Genomic DNA, 23,271 nt, shown 5'->3' on the forward strand with positions numbered 1-23,271 from the left:
TTATTTGTCCTCTGAGAATCTTTCAATTTTTATGTTCGTGAAAGGTTTATAAAATTCGTAGAGAAAAAAAATTATTTTACTACCTACCTGTTCAAGAGTTGCGCATAAGAGATATTTTAACAAATCTGAATCTGAATCAGTCAACAAATTAAATTTTTCATTCAATGAAGCATATGTAGGGTAAGCATAAGTAAGATAAGTATAAATAATAAATTAAATATTATTCTCTGAATATAATAATAAATAAATGTTTTTTTCTTTAGCTGAATCATCGAAGTAAATATTCTATTATAAATTGACTTTTCGGATTACAATATTAATTTGATTTTTCAGAGTACGCTTTCCAATTGACTCTTCGGAATACGCTATTAAATTGACTTTTCGGAGTACACTTTTGAATTGACTCTTCTGACTACACATTTGTTAGTTGACTCTGTGGAGTACATATTTTTTAATTAACTCTTCGGAGAGAAAAGAAGAGGAACATTTTCTATTTTATTTAAAAAATCTTAATTTTTGCAGAAAACTGATTGATGAAGAAAAGAATTAATTTACGACCTCAACGAAGATCTTAAAAAAATTACTGCAAGAAATGAAGTTGTTGTTATTATATACGAGGGTAGTTTGATAAGTCAGTGACTTTTTTAATAAAAGATATTTTTTTCGGCAAATAAGCGTTTTATTTCTCAACGTAGTCTCCTAGTTTAGCTCGATACATTTAGTCCACCGTTTTTCCAATTTTTTTATTCCTTCCAAATAATAGATTTTCTCAAGGCCTTCAAAATAGACGTTTGTTTCAGTGATGACCTCTTCATTCGACCCAAATCTCTTACCGCCCAGCCATTTCTTCAGGTTTGGAAACAGGAAATAGTCGCAGGGGGCTAAATCTGGTGAATATGCTGCATGGGGTAGCAGTTCGTAGCCCAATTTATGGATTTTTGCCATGGTGACTACACACGTGTGCACCCGTGCATTGTCCTGATGGAACAGCACTTTTTTCTTCGCCAAATGCGGTCGTTTTTGCTTCAAATCAATATCGAATCTGTCCAAAAGCTCTGAATAATATTCGCCGGTGATCGTTTTACCCTTTTCAAGGTAATCGATGTGAATGATACCGCGTGCATCCCAAAAAAACTGTGGCCATGATCTTGTTGGCCGACAGACCCACCTTGGCCTTCTTTGGTGCACGTTCACCCGAAGAAACCCACTGTCTTGATTGTTCCTTGGTCTCTGGTGTGGTGTGATGGATCCATGTTTCGTCTACGGTAACGAAACGGCGCAAAAACTCGTTCGGATTGCGGCTGAACATCGCCAAACACTCCTTTGAAATGGTCACACGGTTGCGCTTATGGTCGAGTGTGAGCAATCGCGGTACCCATCGCGCGGATAGCTTTTTCATGTCCAAATATTCATGTAAAATGTGATGTACCCGCACAGTTGAGATGCCTACAGCCTCAGCCACTTCACGCACTTTCATTCTTCGATCGTCCAATATCATTCCATGGATTTTATCGACGATTTCTGGCGTGACGACCTCTTTTGGGCGACCTGAACGTTCGGCGTCACTTGTGTTGGTACAACCACAACGGAACTCAGTAAACCACTTCTTAACCATTGAAATTGATAGTGCAGAGTCCCCATAATATTTATCAAGCTTTGCCTTGGTTTTGGTGATGGTTTTTTTACGCAAAAAATAATGCTTAATCAGTACACAAAATTCACTTTTTTCCATTTTCGTTAAAATTCACGAGGTTGTCTGCTTTCAATGACTGTCAAACACTAACTAAATGGCGCAGTTTGCCCAAACTTGTACAGTAGTCTATTAGTCTTAATAGATGGCAGTTGACGGGAACAGTGCTGCATTTAAAGTTACTGCGCGGAAAATTCAAAAAGTCACTGACTTATCAAACTGCCCTCGTACCATATTGTACAATATTAAAACATACGCGCAATAATTATCTATAATTTGCATATATGGGCGTTTATGTAATTATAAATAATATAAAAGTCATGACAAATTAATGTGGCCGCGTGTTATCTCTGTCGTCATTGCTAGAAATCGTCCGAACTCTCGAAATTATTTTCTTCCCGAATTATGAATATAAAACAATGTGGAAAGGAAAATAAGGGGATAAAAGGGGAGACGGCGATGTCTGCCTTACGATAACATCGCTGCTGGCTCGCTTCGTCGCGATTGTCTATTCGCTGGTGGTGAGACGAAGACCGATTCATAGTTTTTATCTAACTAATCTAGCTCGTTCGTGAACATAGCACAGAACAGAACCAAATAATTATGGACATAGCACGGAATAGTACCAGCAAATCGTGGACAGTGGCTTAGTAGTTCATGTCCATGAAAAATGGACCCAGTTGGCGCTGCGAATCAGCCAAGTTTTCCATAACGCTGTAAATGCAGCCATGCCCGCTCTCAGGCTTCTCTCTGCTCGCAGCTAAGAATCGGCCGCCCGGGTGATATAACCGAGCGCGATCGCGAGCAGCGTGCCTTCGCATGGTCTAACGCCGATTGTGGTAATCCCTGGTGTCTGGTCTGTGCGACTTGTAGCGCCCGTCTTTACCAACGATCTCTCTAGGCTTTCCTAGAGCAGTTTTAGTGCTTAGTCGAGATTCAAACCAACGCACTCTACACTCTGCTGAGTTGACTGCGGTGCTAATATACCCTGCTGGGGTGCGTTCAGATCTCCCACCTAGGTGCCCCGAAGCACCTAAACGTCGTTCAGATTCCCCTTGCTTCCACCCAAGTGGCGTTTAGTATATCGTTCAGATTCTATTCGAATACACCCGGGTGAAGTGAGGAAAGCACCCTACTCTTGATGCAGGGTGCCAGCGAGTAGATTTTAAATATTTTGCGCGGCAAGTAAACAATTGACGATAAAGTGAAAAAGAGTGCTTACTACACAAAGAATGAACCTGAAACTCGTAGTCACGGAGAATGGTTCTCCAGTTATTGAGCACAATAAGCTAGTTGTGTGGGACGTTGATGGCAAGTTGTTTATTTATCATTGATATAATTTTATTAACGTTTTACATAAAAAGAGGTTATGATGGACGAGGTTTCATATGAATTTCTTCTTCGTCGATCTTTTCATGATTTATATTTCTTTTATTGCTACAGGTAATTGTCCAGTGCACCTCGATATGACACCTGAAAATCTTGTATCTTTCAATCTACAAGTAAAAATAAATTCCTCAGGCAAGTTCTTTTTATTTTATTAACCTCTATTTTACTAAGTATTATATATGAGACTATTTTATTCACGATAAATCTCTAAAGATTAAATACTTATTGAATAGGTAAGAGTCAAGAAACAGAAACACTATTGTCTAATGAGCAGCTCACTGTGAACTGCGAGAATGCAAGTTCACAAAGTCAACAGCTTACTGACATCTCTAGCAAGAAAAAAAGTACGCTTACTTTTTAATTGTAATTCCACCTTTTCATATATCACTTTATTATTAATTCTTATTTCTTGTATAGATGCAACATCATGGAAAGATAACCATGCTGTCAAAACCCTCATTGAAGAGTGGAGGGAACATGAAAACTATTTCAAGAGCACTACTATTACTAATAAAAAAGTCTGGGAAATGATAGCTAGTAGATTGAAAAAAGAGAATCCACTCTGGAACTACACTGGTCAGCAGTGTGAGGATAAATTCAAGGACCTTAGAAAACATTATATAAAAGCTAGGGACCAAAATGAAAAAAGCAGTGGCCTTCCAGTTGTTACCTGCAAATTTTATAAAGAGATGGATGATGTTCTTGGTGATAAACCAGCTGTGAAACCTATATGCATAGCTTCAACATTAAAAAAACGTTATCAACCTGATTCCCAGGACTCTTCAAGCACAGCTTCTGCAACTTACACAGTAATAGTGAAAATGACAGTGATCGTGGTTATGATTGTTCCTCTAAATTTAAAAAGAAAAGAAAAGTGTTACTGAAAGAAATCTCGAAAGACTACTTGCTATTAGAACAGAGGAATCTAAAAAAAAGGAAGAGGCTCAACAGAAAAGGCATATTGAACGAATGCAGCGTCAAGATCATGCAATTGAAATTTATCAAAGTGCAATGAACCGACTATTAGAAAAGTTGTAGTTAGAGAAGTTATAAGTAATGCAAGAAGTAGAGAATAGAGAAGTAGTGCAGTTTTTCCCTGTTTTCACCAATATATGTCACTTTTTAAAATTATTTTATTTTTTTCGAGTTTCTGTTGTGATTAAAACACTTAATATTTTCGTTGGGTATCAGAGATCTATGTTTAAAGATAAAATTCAAGATATATGATTTCACTTATTTGCTACAATTCTTAAGTATATATTCATAAGATATTCATATTCATAAGATTATGCATATATTCTTTGTTTTGTTTCTGATACTTAATATTAAGCATTAATATTTTAGTATAAGTCCTGAAGTTCTAATATAGACTTTGAAGTTAACTGCACATAATTATGTAACTTTAAGGTTTTTTTTTCAAGATTTCTAATCCTACTTCAAATATTTATTTTTATACATCTAAGATATGAGAAATTTATGTTATTGATTTAATAGAGTAGAGAATAGGGATTATGTAATAATAAGGATAGTAAGGATATAGAGAACATTGAATATTGTTTATGTTGTCAACTAAAACACTAATTTAATTAATAATTCAGTCACGTTCTTAAAAATATATTTTTTGAAAGAGAGAGAGAAAGAATACAATTACATGATTTAATACATAAAAATGTTCTATTACAAATATTTATACTTTAATTTAATTACATTATTCTTTAGCAGGAAACTTTATATGATTATTTACTAAACATATTAAACATACGTAGTCAGTATTATGTTATTATCGCACAAGAGTTACTAAATAATTTCTTTTTGCCACACCAGCATCATCTTCATCTGCCTCTAATACATTTTGTACAGCATGGACTTCATTTTCCTGGCCTTCTAGGATATATTCTTTTATGTCATCATCAAGTCCTTCAAGGCAAATATTGTGAAGAACTGTACAAGCAATTATCACAAAAGATATTATGTCTATTCTATTCATATCAAGATATTTCAGTCTTCGAAATCGTCCTTTCAATAACGCAAATGCTCGTTCAATGACTTGCCTAACTTTAGACAACACGTCATTAAATCTCTTTTGAGCCTGCAAAAGAAAAATGCCTTGATAATTTTATGGATCAAATATAAGTAGAAAATTAAGAAAACGTTTACCGTATAAGGAAAACTTAAAAATGAAAAATTAATATGTTTCTTTAGATATAAATACCAAATATACTAAGTATGTTTTTACCGCAGTAAGATTGCCATGATCACGAAAACCAGAAATACACCAATGTAATATAGGGTAAGCCTTGTCACCAATAATGTATTCTTCATTAGGAAAATACAACAGTCTATTTGTCTGTACTTCTGACCATAGATCAAAATTTCTGAACACTCTTATGTCACCAACAGATCCTGGATAACCAGCAAAACAATCCAAAAATGCCATCTCAGAATCACATACAGCTTGAAGTATAACAGCGTAATTTTTCTTGTATGTCTTATAGGACAGACAGTCTTTCTGTAAAAGAATCATGGCAAATTTTAACATTGTAAATCCGATATTCAGAGACATCACATGTTTATTTTAATTTTAAGCAAACTCATTAATTTTTCTGTATAAAATCATATCATGAGAATATTGAATAAACCCATCAAAAGAAGAACTTGTATTGTCTTTTAAAACAAAAAACTTACATATGGCTTTTTTATGGAAATGTGAGTACCATCTATAGCTCCAATTATGTTAGGTAGTACTGACAACCTCTGAAATTTCTGTTTCACTGTTGCTAATCTTTCCTCTCTTGGCCATTGTACAATATCCCCAGCAATATTATTCAAGGCTTGTATAACCCTCATAAAACTGACATTCAATGAACTTTTGCTCATGTCGAACTTTTCTCCTACAGATCTAAAACAAATAAATAAATGATTATTCATAAGCAAGATTTACAATCAAACATCTTCCAATTTTCATGGTCATAAATTATATAAACATAACATACTTTAAAATTTATGATTGCAAAGTTATCATTATTTCTTTAGAAAAATATCTTAAGAGGAATTTACCTGTAAGAATCTGGTGTAGCCAACAACCAAAGGGTTGCAAGCAATTGTTTTCGAACTGGTATGTGACGTTTTATACCGACATCTTCTTGTAAAGCTGGTGCCAATTTCTGTTCGAGCTGATTGTATGTTGTAAGAGTTATGCGAAAATGTTTCCTGAACTGTTCGCGATGAAGTTGCGGGATTGTACGTTCCACATAATCTCCAATTCTTGTAGGTTTACGTTGAAGTCCTCGCAATTGCAAATGTATTTGCATATCTAACTCACCGTCAGACACGTCACTATTACTACTGTCACTGTCACTTTCCATTATCTTTTGTAAAAAGTTATTACTAATAGTAATAGCTAATGCTACAATTGCTCAATGATCCATCTTGAACAAAGTTAATGTTTGTCGTTGTACTTTTTCTTTTTGGCGCCTTCACATGGCCCCCAAGTGCGTTCATATTCTTCAGTCTACTGAAATCACCCGACAATAGCCCCGCCTACTCCCGGTCCACCTTACCCGCACTCGACAGGTGAGATATTTGAACGCACCCCTGGGTTGAAGCTTTATGGTTGGAATCTACTATGTTCAGCTGTGAGTTCCCTGCGTTGCCACGCTTCAGGAGCGGGCTTTGGTCGCCTTCGTGTGAGACAGGTGAACTCTCTGTTTCCAAGCGTCCGTCAAGGAACTTGGCTTTTAGGAGCGGCGTTGCCGTTTCCTTCGGAGTTTGCGAACTCTCTCTCTCTTCCAAGTATCCGTCAAGGATCTTGGCGATTTGACCAGCGACGCGATCGCGTCTTTGAGCACGCTGAGCTCTCGTTTCAAGCGTCCACAGGACATCGGCGTTTCGCCGCAGGAACGACTCAGTCGCCTCTAGCGTGACAGAGCTCAGCACTTTCGTTTGCTTGGCCACAGTTTCCTTTTTACTGTGGCATCTTGCTGGCCGTTGAGTCCGAAAGGGCAGGTCTTCTGAAACGACGGAGGTCGTTTCATATTAGCGCTTGTCGATCTATTTCGTACGAGCGTTGCTCGGGTTGCTCGGTTCGGATTTACGACCCGAAAAGGCCGCACGAGATCCGAGTCTACTAGCATCTCTAACTCCGATCCTTCTGACAAGTGTGTTCTGGCATCCCTGCGTCACGGCCATTCAACCACCTGACGCGGCAACAATAGTCGACTGTGATTAGTTAATTTCTTAAAGCTTAAATCTTAGAATTCTATTGTTGACTGGGGCTTAGAACGACTTTAAAAATTTCATGTGGTTAGTTGCAAAACAATTAGTCTTCATGTAAATTAATAATCATATTATTTACTTATTACTTACTTATTATTATTATACAATATCTATACAAAATACACTACCATATGTTTAAAAAAGGAACGATATAAAAGATTTATTTGTAGGAAGTGAATTAATTTTTAGATACGCGTTATTGAGATTTCTGATTAACGAGTATTCATGAAAATAAGTGAAATTGTATTACAATATTTATTTTTATCAATCTGACGTTCAATCTTACGTACAATCTTACGTTCAAATCTTACGTACAATCTTACGTTCAATCTTACGTACAAATCTGAGTATATAATAAGCATATAACATGTTTTTTGTGAAAAAGATGTGATATCCTAACAAACCTACCTTTTTGCTAAAAAGGTGAAAAAAAAGCGCCAAGTTCACGCATTCCAATTCATTCCCGTTCATTTACTAATATTATAACTAACTAGCTAATATTATAATTGTAAATGTACAAAAGCAAATGTTTCTAAAATATATTTTTTTATATGATAACAAATCTAAAAACGTTAACATGAAATATTATTATTCAAATTTCTATTTTTTATAGAAGAAAATATTAAATAGTTTAACCAAATAAAAATAAAAAAAAATCAAATTATATCATTTTATTTGTATTTTCTACAAAAATAATGGTATCACAAAATTTACGCCAAATATTCCCGTACGGCACAAAAATTTGCAGCAACATTGCAATGTTGTACATTGCAGAGCAATGTTGCAGCAACATTGTATAAATATTAGTATGCAGTATTGTTTAACCAATATTGCAGCAACATTGTAACAATATTGTGGCAAATAATATCCTATTTTTAATTGTATGAATGTTATTTCAAATAAATTTACAAAAATTATTAATAAAATTTTTATTATTATTATTACAATTACTTCGGTTATTATTACAATTATTATTACAATTACTTCTATAAATTTCAATTTTATACTTCTATATTATTCAATTTTATAGTCCATTTTTTCACTTTTATTGATAATAGTGCATTTAAAAATGACACTTAAAAACTACTTGATTAACTGGCAATTTACATTTTTTTATATGTGTTCGAATTTTAAGGAAGCAACATATATGATACCAACCAAAGATAATTATTTTTTTTTACTTATAGTAGCTATAATAGATAATTCTTTTTTGTTTATATAAAATATTTATATATTAATTATAAAAAATAATTCTTTTTCGTTTACTTATAATAGCTATAATACAAATACTTATACATATTATGTAACTTTATTTAAATTTATGTATTTATAATTATAAACATTATAACAGCAAATATCAGTAAAATATTTTAACAATACCCTGTATAAAACGTTATATTTAAAAGTATTGTTTCGCATTCACGAGATTTCGTCGTGAATTCTGCTTTGCGGAAATCTCGAATTGGATCGCGGGCCAATACTTTTCAATGCAACGGAAAATAGAACGTGAAAATCTTGTATGTCTCTGAATCCGAAAACAATTAGGAGAAGAAGTGAATACTTTTCATTGCGAAAGTTCGCATTTGCAAATTATCGATTGCGATTGAATGCAAGGCATATTTAAAATGAATCCTTTTTAATGCGAAACATTCACCACTGCCGTCTCGCATTTAGCGCGGTGAAATTTAATGGGAACTAATACTTTTCAATCCTTTTCTTCGGATCAGAAAGCAGAATTCAGACGTATTCAAAATGTCAATACTTTTTAGTACGTTTCAATTCGACATTATATATAGGGTATATAAGATATATATAGGGTATATAAGATATATGAAAGAAAGAGGGCATATTTAGGTGGCGACGGGACGCCGCCGTACGTTCAGGACCTGCATCTTATTTTTCGTTCCGAAGAGAGAAAAATAGCGTGAGAGCGCGGTAGTCGCTAGACCGGGAATCGAACCCGGGTCTTTCGCTTGCCGGGCGACTGCTCTATAATAAACCACTGAGCTATCTGACGCTCCACGCTCACGATACTCTCCTCTCCCTAGATAACGTTAAGAGATCATTATTTATTATCCCCAAAACTGAAGATTACAACTAAGCTATTGTATACAAGTCGGCATAATTGTCTTAACACACAAAAGGGAAACCATTGTAGAACACGCGGATCTCTTACGGAAATGTTTAGAGTACAATGGTATTATTTACGTACTAGTAATACTTAAATAATATCATTCTAAAACTTTACGTAAGAGATCCATGTATTCTAAAATGGTTTTACTGTTATTATATGTTAAGGCGATTATGCGAATTTGTGTATAATAGCGTGTGTATAATAACGTATGATCTAAAGTAATATTGCATACATATTGCATTGCAATATTGTTACAAAGTTGTATTGCAATATTTCTTAAGGCGGACATTTTATCGTTGCTGCAATCTTGAAGCAATGTTGTGGCAACATTTTGCAGCGTTTCTGCAATGTTGCAATCTTGCACTGCAATGTTTCCACTATGTTGTTGCAATCTTTCGGTGCTATACGAGTTGTTACAAATTATTATTTTTTACATTATATTTTATTATTGTTACCTTAGCCAAATAAAATTAAAATATTAAAATAAAATATAGTTATTTAAACTTATATTTGCCACAAAAGAAATGATATAGAAAATTAGATTGAACGTCAATAATTTCTGCAAAAATAAATATACATTAAAATATTGCATCAATTAAAAATGTAAAATAAATAATACATTATAAACTATGTTTATAATGTATTATTTATTATATGTATTATATATATAAACTATGTTTATGTTTTATATATAAAATTTTTGTATATATGCCTTATGTATAAAATTTTGTCATAAAATATGTCTTATATATAAAACTATTTAATATCTTTTTTTATAAAAAATAGAAATTTGAATAATATTTCATGTTAACGTTTTTAGATTTTAGAGCCGACACCGAACGCTGTACGTCAGCCCGTGTCGACGGCTCGTGCTCAACTTCCTCAGCTATTGTTGTTTTCTTCTTATCGATTTTCCGTCGTCCTGACAATCTTCGTTCAGTTGTCAAAATCAGCATCAGATGCCTCCTAAGGCTCGCGGACAACGGACGCTGCCACAAACCTTGTGGCTCGGATACAACACTGCACATATATATATTTATATATAATTTATATATAAATTATATATAATTTATATATAAATAAGTAATTTTGCAAAAGGTAAAGGTATACAAGGAGTTGATGGAAATTTATGGCATACAAGATTCAAAAACTGCTCCTGTCAAGTTCGAAGATTTGCAGCATATGAATTATTTGGAATGTGTTATTAAGGAGATTGAGACTTTTTCCCATATTACCTTTCATAGGACGACACCTTAATGAGAACTTACAAATAGGTTTGCTTATATATCTGCTATTGTAATAAATTAATATGTGACTTTTACTTACATTGCACATAATTGTTTGTATTTGTATGTTGCATTTATCAAAGATATTTACTCTACCACACAATAAAATATAAATTTGCTTAGGTTATCTATTGAAAATTATTATTATGACATTCATTTACAGAAGGATATGTTTTAGGAGGATATATTTTGCCGAAAGATGCTGAAATTTTAATAGGAATAATACATATGCACCGAAATGAAAAGTATTGGCCAGATGCGTTGACATTCAATCCAGATAGATTTCTTTCAGAGAATATGGAGAATATTCATCCTTATTGTTACATACCCTTTAGTAACGGTCCAAGAAATTATATAGGTAGATATAAATAACTTGAAACCTATTGTAGCGGAATATATGTTTAATGGATAAAATTGCAGGCTTAAGATATGCAATGGTATCTCTTAAAGTCCTTATTTCAACTCTATTGCGTACATTCGCATTAAAAATAGACAAAAGGATAGAAATAAATGAAATAAAGTTGAAGGCGGATATTACGATCCCGTAAGTCTTTAAAAGTGAGAATTGAAAAGAGAAGTTGACGACGCAACAATATGAAAATATGCAGGCAGGGAAACAGGGGGCAGGAGATTTTCTTATTAATAATGTAATAATTTGTTGTTTTTTCAATTAAGATGAATGTCAATTAAGGTGAAGGACAATTAAAGATTAAGGTGAATGTATAATATGATAAAATATATGAAAGCAATCAAATTAGAATATAGAGCGTAAAGTAATGTAAGTGTAATCCATTATACCTGAAATTTCCCTTCAATGCAGCAAATGATGCAACGTTTTAATATAATATATGCTGACATGTATTAATTGTTTTTAATCAAATATATACTAAAGTTATAATATTAATTCTACTGTTCGACTTTTTAAATTATATTTCATCAGCGGAACATCCGGCTTACCACTATTTTATTCATGGGTAGATCCAGGGCGTTTCGCCATAAATAAAAATCCGTTGCTTGTAAATATTCTCTAACTATTATATACGACTAAATATGTAACGACAAACAACAATTGTGATTGTCAAACAATAGAGAAGCGGTGAGAAATATTCTATCACAATTTAAATTCCGTATTATGTCGTACCCATCCTATTCTATTATAAGCTTTTTTCGCAAAACATCAAGGAAACAAGTGTCCTTTATTGGCTCATACAAAATTCCGAAGTATAGCTTTTATTATACTTTCATAAAGCATTACCATGTTAAGTATCTAATACCCGTATTCTTAGTCCTTCCTTGAGAAATAAGGATTCTTTATTTCTCATTTTATATTTCATAAACCTTCCTTGATCAAACAAGAAGTCTTACTGGCTCCCTTCTCTCAAGGAAAATCACGAGCTTCCTTGAAGAGGAAATGTTACCTTAAATCTGTTCGTTTTTGCTGCACTTCTGAACTAATGCACAAAAATGCAATAAGTTTTTAGCACATGATGCGCAGAATAAACTAAACATAACCTGCAACACTTACTTTTGTCCCATTACTTGTGATAATTGTGATAATTTACTTGTGATAATTTACTTGTGATATCGCACTTTCAAACTGAAAGTATATAAAGAAGAAAAAGGATAATGGACAACGAATTTTTAAATTCTGGCAAAGGATTTTTTTTCGATAACTTCAGCGATAAGTTGCGCCAAGAGCGTCCGTTCTTACTTCTTATAATGTATGCTTTTATTATCTTTATCCATATTGGCGCGTTCTTTTATTTACTGCGAGTACTGTCAGCATTACCAATAGTGTTCTAATATGAGTTGCAGTACACTGCGAAAGCGCTTCTATAAGTGTATGACGTCATAAATTTTGATGTCACTTCCTGCTGCGGCTAGCGAGGTAAAACAGCCACAGTACAAAATGGCTGCTTACATAGATTTAAACTTGATTGAGGATAGGGAGATTAACAAAATGTACACAATAGTTGTAAAAATTAAATATGTATTAAATTATTAATATAAATATACACTTCAAATATACAATTCAAAAGACAACTTAATAGGACATTATAAATTTGAATTAATATAAGAAATATAGTTGTAATTTTTTTTAGTGTACGATTAAGTTTTTAACTTTGTGCTTAATAATTTACCGAAAATGTATTTTAAATTTCACATCTCAGAATATGCCAATATAATATTTTTCACATAATTTTTGGATTTTACTTGTGGTATCCGAGATTGTACAACTAGCTGCTATACTATTTCTATGTCTAAATTGCTTTCGCTTTATTCCTCATCTATGTTTTGTCTTATTATAGTTGCAATTAATGCGATTATAGTTATATTCCCTAATAGACAAATCTGTCGGAAATAGATTTTGCTAGACGCCTACTGCAGGAGTTGATGGCAAACTGATGTCAGAATTAATACAGACTCTGCAATATCAAATGAGATCAGCAGAATGTCAGCAATATTGAGACAAAATCTGTTACAGGTTTGACATCAGATTGACGTCAATATTTGAACAGATCCTGACACGCAATCTGGCGGCAAATTGATGGCAGAAATATATAAAATCCTACCGTGTATAGTCTAACGGCAGATTGGCGACAGAAATACAGCAAATCCTGACGCACGCAGTTTGACGAGAGATAGGCGGCAGAAACGTATCAGATTCTGTCGTGCACAGATGAAATAATTTGTACAGCATCTGAAGATAAACTTAAGACGATTGTAAATATAAGATCCGACTATGAATACCGGCCTATATCGATTAGGCCTATACGTCTTTGGTCTTTGGAAAAAAAAGTATTTCTGCCTGTAATAAATTAGTCAGTAATAAATTATTGTTGCTCGGTAGCTTATTACTCGTCAAATTACTTCATTGGTTACGGGATATCTGAAAGTGAACTTGAAACGATCTTAAATATAAGACTCGACTATGAATATCGGCCATAGAGCATTTATGTTACATACATCTATATTTTATAATTTCGCATTCAACAATGCAAATATTGGATAACATATGTTCTTATACAGTGCCTACCAAAAGTTCGGACCTAAATAATTTTTGAACCTAAATAATTTTTGAATGGTTTGAAATATAGGATTGAAATTTATAAAGATTCAATGGGATCACAACGTCTATTATTTAACTACAAAAACACCCACCTCCATACCCCCGGGGGCCGGGAGGAGGGGGGAGTCAAAAAATCTCAAATGCTCGTCTATTCACTCGGCTCTATGAATAAAGTAAATGAACAGAAAAGGAAAGGGCATATTTTGTGGGACTCGCTCCCATATTATACATCCTATCATTTTTATTCTTACAATCTATTATTTAAATAATTTGTAACATTTCGGGACCTGTGAGCTGGTGCTCCATCCTGCTGAAACCACATTCGGTTGAGCAAGTCATTATTGACATGTCGCAAAAGGTTGGGCAGATCATTGCCTATCAAGATCAAATGCTAAATACTCGTAATATTGCGCGTTTAGATTCTGTTAAAAAAAGTATGGGCCTATGATGTTATTTCCAAGAATACCTGCCCAAACGTTAATAGACCATTGTCTTTGAAATTCTTGGCTCCTTTGCCAAGGATGAGGATTTTGATCAGAGTAATAATAATAATTATGTCTATTAACGCCCCCTTTGTTATCGAACGTGGCTTAATCAGAAAAGATAATCTCTGCGATAAAATGTTTCTTCGAATTTGATTTAAAGCCCAGTTACAAAATTGCGAGCGTCGCTCGAAATCCCTCTGTTTTAATTTCTGGGTTAGATGGATATGGTAGGGGTGGAATCTATTTATTTTAAGTATACGATTTGCTGTCGATTTCGATATACCATGTTGTCTCTCGATTTGTCTGATGGAAATTTGGGGATTCAATACAGCGGTACTCAAGACAACCAATGAATTTGCCTCACTTGATCCAGATTTTTGTCGTATCCTTTTTAAACTGCCCTGCTGTGTCCTCTCGGTGAGTTTTCTTATTGTCTTTCTACACGGATGACGTCTGTTAGGATACCTTTTAGCATACAGCCTTTCCGCTGCACTGTAATTATTTCCAGCCTTACCCAAAATACGAATCATGTCGACTATTTCGTTTAGCGGATAATCAGCCATAATTACAGGATTACTAAAAAATTTCGTAACAATGCTCAAAACATTACATTCGCCAAGAAAATATCGATGCTCTTTAACGTGCGTATGGAGTATACTTGAGTAATGGGTATACTTGGGTAATGGAGTATACTTCGGGTCGAAACGTGGTTGTCATAGTCAAAATTGGACCGAAAGTTCAAAAATCCAAGAAATTGATTTTTTGAATTTTAGGCTGAAAATGACACTTGCTTTCGATCTTGCCTTGACCGGTCGGATCATGCTTTCGATTTTGCCTTATAACTTAAAAAGTATTTAACGAAAAGGTATTTAATTATAGGGTTTTGGAAAGCTCTCGATGTAAGCTAGAAGAATATGTAATGAAAAGTAGATAGTTCCATTTAAGAAATTGAAGATGACCTTCACAAGACCTTCAAACAACTATTCAGTGTCAAACTAATGGCATCATCTTATGCCCTCCTCAAAACCATATAACTTTTGTCTGAAATATTATTTTCTACAATCAAAAATAAAAAAGTTATTTGGAGTGGGACATTAAAATGGGACATCCTGTATATATATATGTATATATATATATATATATATATATACATATATATTTACAAAATCCTAAAATATAAGAAATAAAAATAAATTCATCAATAAATTTCTAATATTACAACAACTTTAATGGTTCCTACAGTTACCTGTAGGAGTTAACAGTTAACAGATACCTGCTGTTGCCCCGTACAGTCGCTTATATATATATATATACAGGATGTTTGATAGCTGATCATGCAGACGAAAGTTGGAGATGGATTGGGTGTAGCCGAGAAGAAAAGTCATGTACCATAATGTCAAATTGCCAATAGTTATCGAGTTATTAATTAAAACATGTGAGCCAACGAGCGCGTAGAGAGCGGAGGGCGACCGCAGTAAGCACGTAGACATTTGATACAGGCGGAGTCAGCGAGTGACGGTAGGCGAGCGCGCGCGGCGAGGGACAACGTAAACAACAAGAGGCGAACGCGCGCGACGCGTGAGTTTTTAAAAATAACATAATAGCTAAGAAAATGGTATGACATATAGGATGAACGGCTAAGCAAATACAATTATTAACGTTTTTCAACAAATAAAGGATATATTATTAAAAAATCTTGTTTTTTTATTTATCCGACACTTCATAAAAATCAATTCCCTTGAAACGAGACTAAGTTTTCAGGATTTTGAGAGCAACGAGGAAAGGCGACGCCAATTACTGAGTATGGCCAGAGCTGATTCTGACGAATTTACAGCAAATTTTTTTCAGCTGTTCAAGAACAAGCTATTATTAATATTATTATTATTTCTTTTATTATTCAACGGATATTTTTTAAATCAAAGTTGAATTCAGCGATCTCGAAAACTCTTTATAAAAACATATTTTCTTATCTATATGAAGTCTTGATTTTTGTCAAGCTTCTGACTGGTTTCGGCCCACTGTACGCTGGTAGTATACGTGCACGTAGCACGGAACATGTTAAAAGACAATAATTTGAGGGAAAATTTGAGAGAGAATAATATATAATACTAGGAAAGTACAAAGGACTTGATAGGTTTTATGATAGAAAAATGTAGACTAACAAGGGAGTTTTGAAAAATCAAAAATTTTGACAAATTTGAGATTTTACAGAAATGAAGTACATATGATCTGATCATACAGCTATTTGTACAGAAAATATTTTGCTATCTTTTATACTGTTGATAGTACATGCTCTGAAAGAAAAGTACCGATTTTTTTAAAGACATATTTCGCCCCTTAAAAGACCAATTGGATATAAAAAAATTCATGTTCCTTATTTTGGTCTAAATTACAATATATTTCAAGCTCATCAAAATCGGAGGGAGACACTTCCTTGTATTTCCTTATGAGTCCTACCTGATTCTATTATACTAGGCCTGACCAAAAGAATATTGTGCTGATAACAGGCTGAAGATTAATTTTACGTTTTGAAAGAAATTATTATTGACAATTGATTCATATATGAGTACAAGGAACTTGAGAAAATATTTTTATTATATTACTAATAACAAAAACTATTATAATTATTAGCATCCAAAGTAAAGAAATGGAGGATAAGAAAATTAAAAACAAGTGTCCATTCCAAAATGGGCAGCTGCGTCCTGGTTTACCAAGGACCGGAGAATCACATTCGTGTGACCCAAAAGTCTGTACAGCGCGGGCAGAGTGAGCTCGTCAGCCTATGTTGTAGCCGAACTAAAAATAAAAGTCCATGGTAGGATGATATCAAAAGACCAGGATTTATTATCCCAGAGATCTCGGAGCTACAGAAGTTGGCACGTTAGCGGATGTATCGTCCTAACTTTCCTCCTCCTGTATCGTTATCGAGTGTGAATTCTCGGTGTATATGAATTTTTGGCCATGTATCAATCGATATTTTTCACTTCGAACTCCACCTCAGAACAGTTTCGACTTCTTAAAGTACATTTCAGCGGAGAATCCAAATTCACTATTTAATACCAAATAACATAAATACAAAAAATTCTGTCATGAATGTCTGTTGTTACATAATATATAATAATATAGGTGTACAAATGAATAATCCAATTTTTCAGCTACATTCAAGGTTTATTTTAAAAGAAAGTAAATTAAATTGTTTAATCAAAGTATTCGCCGTTGCTTTCTATAACTTTAAGTCATCTTTCAGGCAGCTGATGAATTCCATCTCGGAAAAATGTTATGTCTTTGGACACGATAAAGTCGTCAAGCCATTTTCGGATCTCATCCACTGATTGGAAGTGCATATCGGACAAGGCGTGTCGCATCGATCGGAACAAGTGATAATCGGATGGAGCAATGTCTGGTGAATATGCCGGCCGTGCTGCAAGACATCCCAGCTAAGACTCATTATGGTGTCTTTTGTATTGGAAGCAATGTGTGGCCAGGCGTTGTCATGCAATAATTTCACGTTTTCCTTTGTCAGTATACGGGCGTTTTCGTTCCAATTCTTGACTCAAGCAGATTAAATGACGTTGGTAGCAGTCCGCAGTAACTGCCGGGTTTCATCTGGTTCCAACAACTCATAATAAAGAACGCCCTTGATATCCTACCAAATGCAGAGAAGAACCTTCTTTCCGAAGCGATTGGGTTTTGTGACCGATTTTGATGATTTGCCGGGATTTACCCATGACTTTCTGCGTTTCGGATTGTCATAGAGTATCCATTTCTCATTGCCCGTAACGATTTTCCACAAGAAAGACTTTCGACGCTGCTTATTAAGAAGAGAAAGACACGCTGCTACTCGTTAATTTTTGTTGGTTTCAGTGAGTTCATGCGGCACCTATTTTTCTTCTTTCTGGATCTTTCCCATCTCATGTAGGCGTTTGGAAATCGTTTGCTGCGTTACTCCCAACTGTTTTGCAAGCTCCTTTTGTGTTTGTGCCGAATTCTCAGCGAGCAGTTCCAAATCATCCTTATCGCACTTCGGAGGGCCTCCAGGGCGTTGTTTGTCGATTAGACTGAAATTACCGCTTTTAAACCGCTTAAACCAAAATGCGCACACATCGTACGACACAACACCTTCGCCGAGAAAGGAACAAATTGATTCGCACGCTCTTGCAGCATTTTTTCATTGTTGGAATTCATAAAGAATGCAGTGTCGGATATGCACCTTATCTGTTGCCATTTTCGACTGTACTGAACTGAATACTTTTGAAGGTTATGTTGAGCCTTTCGCCAAACTATATGTTCTTTTTAATAGCTATATGTCAACATTGCATAATCACAAAAGAGCGGGAAAATCTATTCAATTTAAAATTGATTTCATAACTGCTTAAAATAATTTGGATTATTCATTTGTACACCTAATATTATGTAAAGGAGAAAATTGGAACGGAATTAAATTTTAAGTATATAAGTATGAAGTAATAGAATAATGAAGAAGAATAAAAATCAAAAATAAACATATGTTAAATATAACTATATTTTTGTTATAATACTATATAATTAATGATAAATATGTTTATGTTTCTTGTTCATGTTTTTATTATTTGTTTTCAAATATTATTTGAATAGTGTCATTAATAATGTCGTTATTCATGTTAGAAAACCAAACAATCTAACACTTACATCATCAAATTTTTAGAAAGTTACAACTGGACGTCATTAAAAAATACATTAATGAATTGAATTAGATCCACGTCGAAATTCAAAGTTTTTATTTATTGAGACATGTTTCAGATGAAGAATGTGTTTGAAATTTAATGTACTTATTATGTGAAACATGTAAATAAATATTTGATTGAAAACCATTAATATTCCGTGAAACCATTAATACCGTGAAAACTGTGAACACATATTATATTAAAACATCGCCTTTTTCACCGTATTGAAAAAAAATTTCGAATGTAATTGATTTCCCCACATTAGTCCTTTGCGCTCCATGTTTTAATTTGTTTGCTTTTATATATTTTGTAATAGTAATACATATTGTAATAATATACATAATATTGTAATATTATACATTCACCAATTTACTTAAAAATAACAACAAATTATTATTCTTAATTATATTAATAAAATAATTCGTATTTTCCACTGCGTACACGTTTTTACATTATTGTGCCGTTAATTCCTCTTTTCAATTCTGACTTTTAAAGGCTTACGGGATGCTAACATCATTTCTACCTTCAACTCTATTTCATTTATTTCCATCCTTTTGTCCACTTTTAATATGAATGTACGTAATAAAGTTGAAATGAGTACTTTCATAGACATCATTCCATACCTTGAGCCTGTAATTTTATCCATTAAACGTATGTTCCGCCACAGCAGCTTTCAAATCATTTATATCTACCTATACAGTTTCTTGGACCATTACTAAAAGGTATGTAACAATAAGGATGAATATTCTTCATGTTCTCCGGGAGAAATCGATCTGGATCGAACGTCAATGCATTTAGCCAATACTTTTCATTTCGATGCATATATATTATTCCTATGCCAACTTCAGCGCCTTCCGGCAAAATATATTCTCCTGCAACATTGTTTTTATAAAAATAAATGTTATTGTAATGAAATATTCAATAGTTAACTTAAAGAAATATATATTTCATTGTGCAGTGCAATATCATCATTGGACATCCAAACACATACAATTGTATACAATGTAGGTAAACACATAATATTTCACTACAGCAGTTACTACACTTATAAGCACTACTATATTTATAAGCAAACCTATTTGTAAATTTTCATCAAGTCGTCGTGCTATAATAGGCCCAACGGGAAAGAGTCTCAGTGTTTCCTTGATAACGCGTTCCAAGTAATTCATATGCTGTAAATCTTCGAACTTGACAGGCACGGTTTTTGGATCTTGCGTGCCATAAATTTCTACTAATTCCTCGTATACCTTTTCCTTTTAAAAATTAGTTATAAGTAAAAAACTAAAATTATTTATAAGTTAAAATTAGTATACCGGCGTCAGAAAGCGTGCAGAATTTGCTAACAGACTCTGACAGCATCGTTTTGCATTTGCAATAGAAATGCAGCGCAGTCTATTGTTTCTATAGGTCAATCTATAGGTTGTTTAATTAAATCGAGTAGTAATTTTTAATATACAGGGTGTCCCGTTTAACCTGACAAATCATAATATCTGGAAAACTACATATCGGATCAAAAAAAGTGGGTAATAAAATTTGTTCGCCTCGAAGGGGGACATCCAATGATATCAAACTCGACCTCCCATCTCACTCCCGAGGGGTGGGGGTGGGGGGCAACTTTAAAATCTTAAATGGGAATTCCCATTTTTTATTGCAGATTCGGATTCTACGCCACAAAATACGTAAGTTTCGTCCGAAACTTTTTTTTTATTCGTGATAGATGGCGCTGTAATCGCAAAAAATTAGATTTTCTGCAATTCTCCAGAAATGATGATTGGATTGAAAAATAAAAAAATACCTGTTCAATATTTTTAAAAATATTTTTAAAAAACATAATAACAGTTATTCCCTCCCATCCCATCGGGGTAGGGTGAGTGGTAACGTTCAAATCTCAAATGAGAACCCACATTTTTCATTGCAGAATTAGATTATACGTGAAGTTCTTATGGAAACAATTTTTTTCATTCGTGATAGATAGCGTTGAATTTTTCCGAGAAACTACTTTTAGCGTTACTCAGGAACAACGACGAGGACGTAGTAGCTTTCTGTTCCCTTCAGGGTGCTTGTTTTAGGTGAGCCCCCTCGCCTCTCACAATTGGGGTGTTTGTTTTAGGTGAGTTTCCTCGCCTCTCACCATCGGGGTGCTTGTTTTAGGTGAGTCCCTTCGCCTCTTACCATCGGGGTGCTTGTTTTAGCTTTACGCGTTCTTTTCTTCAGTTGTACACTTCCAACAGTACAAAACTGTGTAACAACTCTAACGAAAGAAGAACGTGATCGTATTCTTTCAGGAAAACGTTCAGCATACATATTGACAGCATCGTCAAAATTTCTCCTACATTCGCCATAAATGAAAATCATTTCAATTTTTTCTTACACAGTTACATTATCCATGACGCAAAGTCAGAAGAGAATGATAGTGGCATGGAACACTCTTCAAAAATTGATTAAGCACCTCTCCTGATTAGAAAGATAAGTGTCTAATAATGATCGTCTCTTAAGTTCTATGGGCGCGGACGATGGAGAGATGCCACTAACAAATTAATTATGCAAAATCACCCCGATGGTGAGAGGTCACCTAAAACAAACACCCCGAAGGGAATAAAAAGCTTCTACGTCCTCGTCGTTGTTCCTGGGTAACGCTAAAAGTAGTTTCTCGGAAAAATTCAACGCTATCTATCACGAATGAAAAAAATTGTTTCCATAAAAACTTCACGTAAAATCTAATTCTGCAATGAAAAATGTAGGTTCTCATTTGAGATTTGAACGTTACCACCCACCCTATCCCGAGGGGATGGGGGGAATAACTGTTATTATGTTTTTTAAAAATATTTTTAAAAATATTGAACAGGTATTTTTTTATTTTTCAATCCAATCATCATTTCTGGAGAATTGCAGAAAATCTAATTTTTTGCGATTACAGCGCCATCTATCACGAATAAAAAAAAAGTTTCGGACGAAACTTACGTATTTTGTGGCGTAGAATCCGAATCTGCAATAAAAAATGGGAATTCCCATTTAAGATTTTAAAGTTGTCCCCCACCCCCACCCCCCGGGAGTGGGGTGGGAGGTCGAGTTTGATATCATTGGATGTCCCCCTTCGAGACGAACAAATTTCATTACCCATTTTTTTTTATCCGACATGTAGTTTTCCAGATATTACGATTTGTCAGGTTAAATGGGACACCCTGTATAGATGCCGAGCTAAATTAGCTGTATATATTGCCGCATATATGATACATTTTATGAAAGTATGCAATAATGTTTTTAAGAATTCTCCAATCAATGCAAGTATAGATAGGTCCGAATGCACGTATATACACATATATATACATGTATATATTCATTGTTGCGGAAGATATATGCACTTTAGACTGAAAAGCGGGCACTAAGCAGCGCAAAAGAGAAAAGATTACGACGTAAGTAAAAACAAAAAGATTTTCCCAGTCAGAATAAATAATGTTGATTCGACGTCGATGAGGGTTGAAGTAACGTTGATTCAACGGTTCATCGACTCTTTCAACGTCAAATTAACGTCGAATCAACATTCTGATTGAGCTTTTGGAAGCATCCACCTCGATAATGGTTTATTTTATGGCCTTAGAGTAGACGATTCAGTGTAAATGTAAAATTTGTAATGCTTACGTAAAGTAAACTTAATGTAAAACTTAAACATGTTATTCTCAAAATATATTCTCAAAACGTGACTACTATATCTCGAAAACACCGATTGACTTGCAATTTTACACACTTTTTATGAACATTAAAAACTAATTTTTGGACACAGCAGTTTCTCTCTATGATGCTTAGTTTTTCCTCACAGTCAAAGCCGAGCAACAATTTCAATGAAAAACGTTATGTGAACTTTGACTAGTTGTCATTTTGTTCATAAACAGTATTTCGAAAAACAGTTACGTCAAATACTATATTTATCTTTAAATTTTATGAATCTTGTTTGATTTTGCTTCCAGATGAGGTTTGTGAGAACAACGGTAATAATCGTATAAACGCTGTTTTAAATAATATTGTACAAAATATGCAACAGCGTCGCAAATTTTTTATATTTTTTATAATATTTTAAATTTTTAAAATAACAGGAGAAATATGATTTGTTGAGAAATATGAAGTTGTACAAACACACCCTCTGTATTACTTTCCGTTTTTTCGCGAAGAATTCGCCAAGGTTTGATCTCATTTTGATTCGTTTAGGTAAATATCCTTCTTTAAATAGCTATTTAAACCGAT

General features: G+C 33.9%; 4 protein-coding genes and 1 pseudogene across 4 annotated transcripts; 2 read left to right on the top strand and 3 right to left on the bottom strand.

The window, feature by feature from the left end:
- Positions 1–2,503: 2,503 nt before the first annotated feature.
- LOC112589475 (uncharacterized) lies at positions 2,504–7,267 on the bottom strand. The gene is made up of 3 exons (XM_025302869.1): positions 7,141–7,267; positions 6,674–7,089; positions 2,504–2,681 (listed from the first exon to the last, which is right to left on the bottom strand). Exons 1-3 carry the CDS (start codon positions 7,265–7,267, stop codon positions 2,616–2,618), a joined length of 609 nt encoding a protein of 202 aa, XP_025158654.1. The 3' UTR covers positions 2,504–2,615.
- LOC109504592 (uncharacterized) lies at positions 2,700–4,290 on the top strand. The gene is made up of 4 exons (XM_025302866.1): positions 2,700–3,001; positions 3,134–3,211; positions 3,313–3,423; positions 3,497–4,290. Exons 1-4 carry the CDS (start codon positions 2,923–2,925, stop codon positions 3,961–3,963), a joined length of 735 nt encoding a protein of 244 aa, XP_025158651.1. The 5' UTR covers positions 2,700–2,922; the 3' UTR covers positions 3,964–4,290.
- Positions 4,713–6,665, bottom strand: LOC105183118 (protein ANTAGONIST OF LIKE HETEROCHROMATIN PROTEIN 1). Its single transcript, XM_025302865.1, has 4 exons — positions 6,137–6,665; positions 5,765–5,978; positions 5,316–5,588; positions 4,713–5,168 (listed from the first exon to the last, which is right to left on the bottom strand). The coding sequence occupies exons 1-4, from the start codon at positions 6,442–6,444 to the stop codon at positions 4,860–4,862; spliced, it is 1,104 nt and encodes a 367-aa protein (XP_025158650.1). The 5' UTR covers positions 6,445–6,665; the 3' UTR covers positions 4,713–4,859.
- A 3,307-nt stretch (positions 7,268–10,574) lies between the features above and the next one.
- On the top strand, positions 10,575–11,589 carry LOC112589472 (probable cytochrome P450 313a4; annotated as a pseudogene).
- A 7,690-nt stretch (positions 11,590–19,279) lies between these two features.
- Positions 19,280–20,495, bottom strand: LOC112589473 (cytochrome P450 4g15-like). Its single transcript, XM_025302864.1, has 3 exons — positions 20,108–20,495; positions 19,725–19,904; positions 19,280–19,662 (listed from the first exon to the last, which is right to left on the bottom strand). The coding sequence occupies exons 1-3, from the start codon at positions 20,199–20,201 to the stop codon at positions 19,496–19,498; spliced, it is 441 nt and encodes a 146-aa protein (XP_025158649.1). The 5' UTR covers positions 20,202–20,495; the 3' UTR covers positions 19,280–19,495.
- Between the last annotated feature and the right edge of the window lie 2,776 nt (positions 20,496–23,271).

This window comes from Harpegnathos saltator, unplaced genomic scaffold, assembly GCF_003227715.2.
Source record: "Harpegnathos saltator strain DR-91 unplaced genomic scaffold, Hsal_v8.6 scaffold516, whole genome shotgun sequence".
Lineage (NCBI taxonomy): Eukaryota > Metazoa > Arthropoda > Insecta > Hymenoptera > Formicidae > Harpegnathos > Harpegnathos saltator.

Coding starts and splice junctions, on each gene's coding strand:
- LOC109504592 (XM_025302866.1), top strand. CDS start 2,923: ATGAACCTGAAACTCGTAGTCACGGAGAATGGTTCTCCAGTTATTGAG. Junction 3,212..3,312: donor AGTAAAAATAAATTCCTCAG/GCAAGTTCTTTT, acceptor CTTATTGAATAG/GTAAGAGTCAAGAAACAGAA. Junction 3,424..3,496: donor CATCTCTAGCAAGAAAAAAA/GTACGCTTACTT, acceptor TTTCTTGTATAG/ATGCAACATCATGGAAAGAT.
- LOC105183118 (XM_025302865.1), bottom strand. CDS start 6,444: ATGGAAAGTGACAGTGACAGTAGTAATAGTGACGTGTCTGACGGTGAG. Junction 5,589..5,764: donor TTTCCATAAAAAAGCCATAT/GTAAGTTTTTTG, acceptor ATTCTTTTACAG/AAAGACTGTCTGTCCTATAA. Junction 5,169..5,315: donor ATCATGGCAATCTTACTGCG/GTAAAAACATAC, acceptor TTTCTTTTGCAG/GCTCAAAAGAGATTTAATGA.
- LOC112589475 (XM_025302869.1), bottom strand. CDS start 7,267: ATGGCCGTGACGCAGGGATGCCAGAACACACTTGTCAGAAGGATCGGA. Junction 7,090..7,140: donor GAGCAACCCGAGCAACGCTC/GTACGAAATAGA, acceptor CCGTCGTTTCAG/AAGACCTGCCCTTTCGGACT. Junction 2,682..6,673: donor ACCATAAAGCTTCAACCCAG/GGGTGCGTTCAA, acceptor AACGCACCCCAG/CAGGGTATATTAGCACCGCA.
- LOC112589473 (XM_025302864.1), bottom strand. CDS start 20,201: ATGAATTACTTGGAACGCGTTATCAAGGAAACACTGAGACTCTTTCCC. Junction 19,905..20,107: donor TGATGAAAATTTACAAATAG/GTTTGCTTATAA, acceptor ACAATGTTGCAG/GAGAATATATTTTGCCGGAA. Junction 19,663..19,724: donor TGGTCCAAGAAACTGTATAG/GTAGATATAAAT, acceptor ATAAAATTACAG/GCTCAAGGTATGGAATGATG.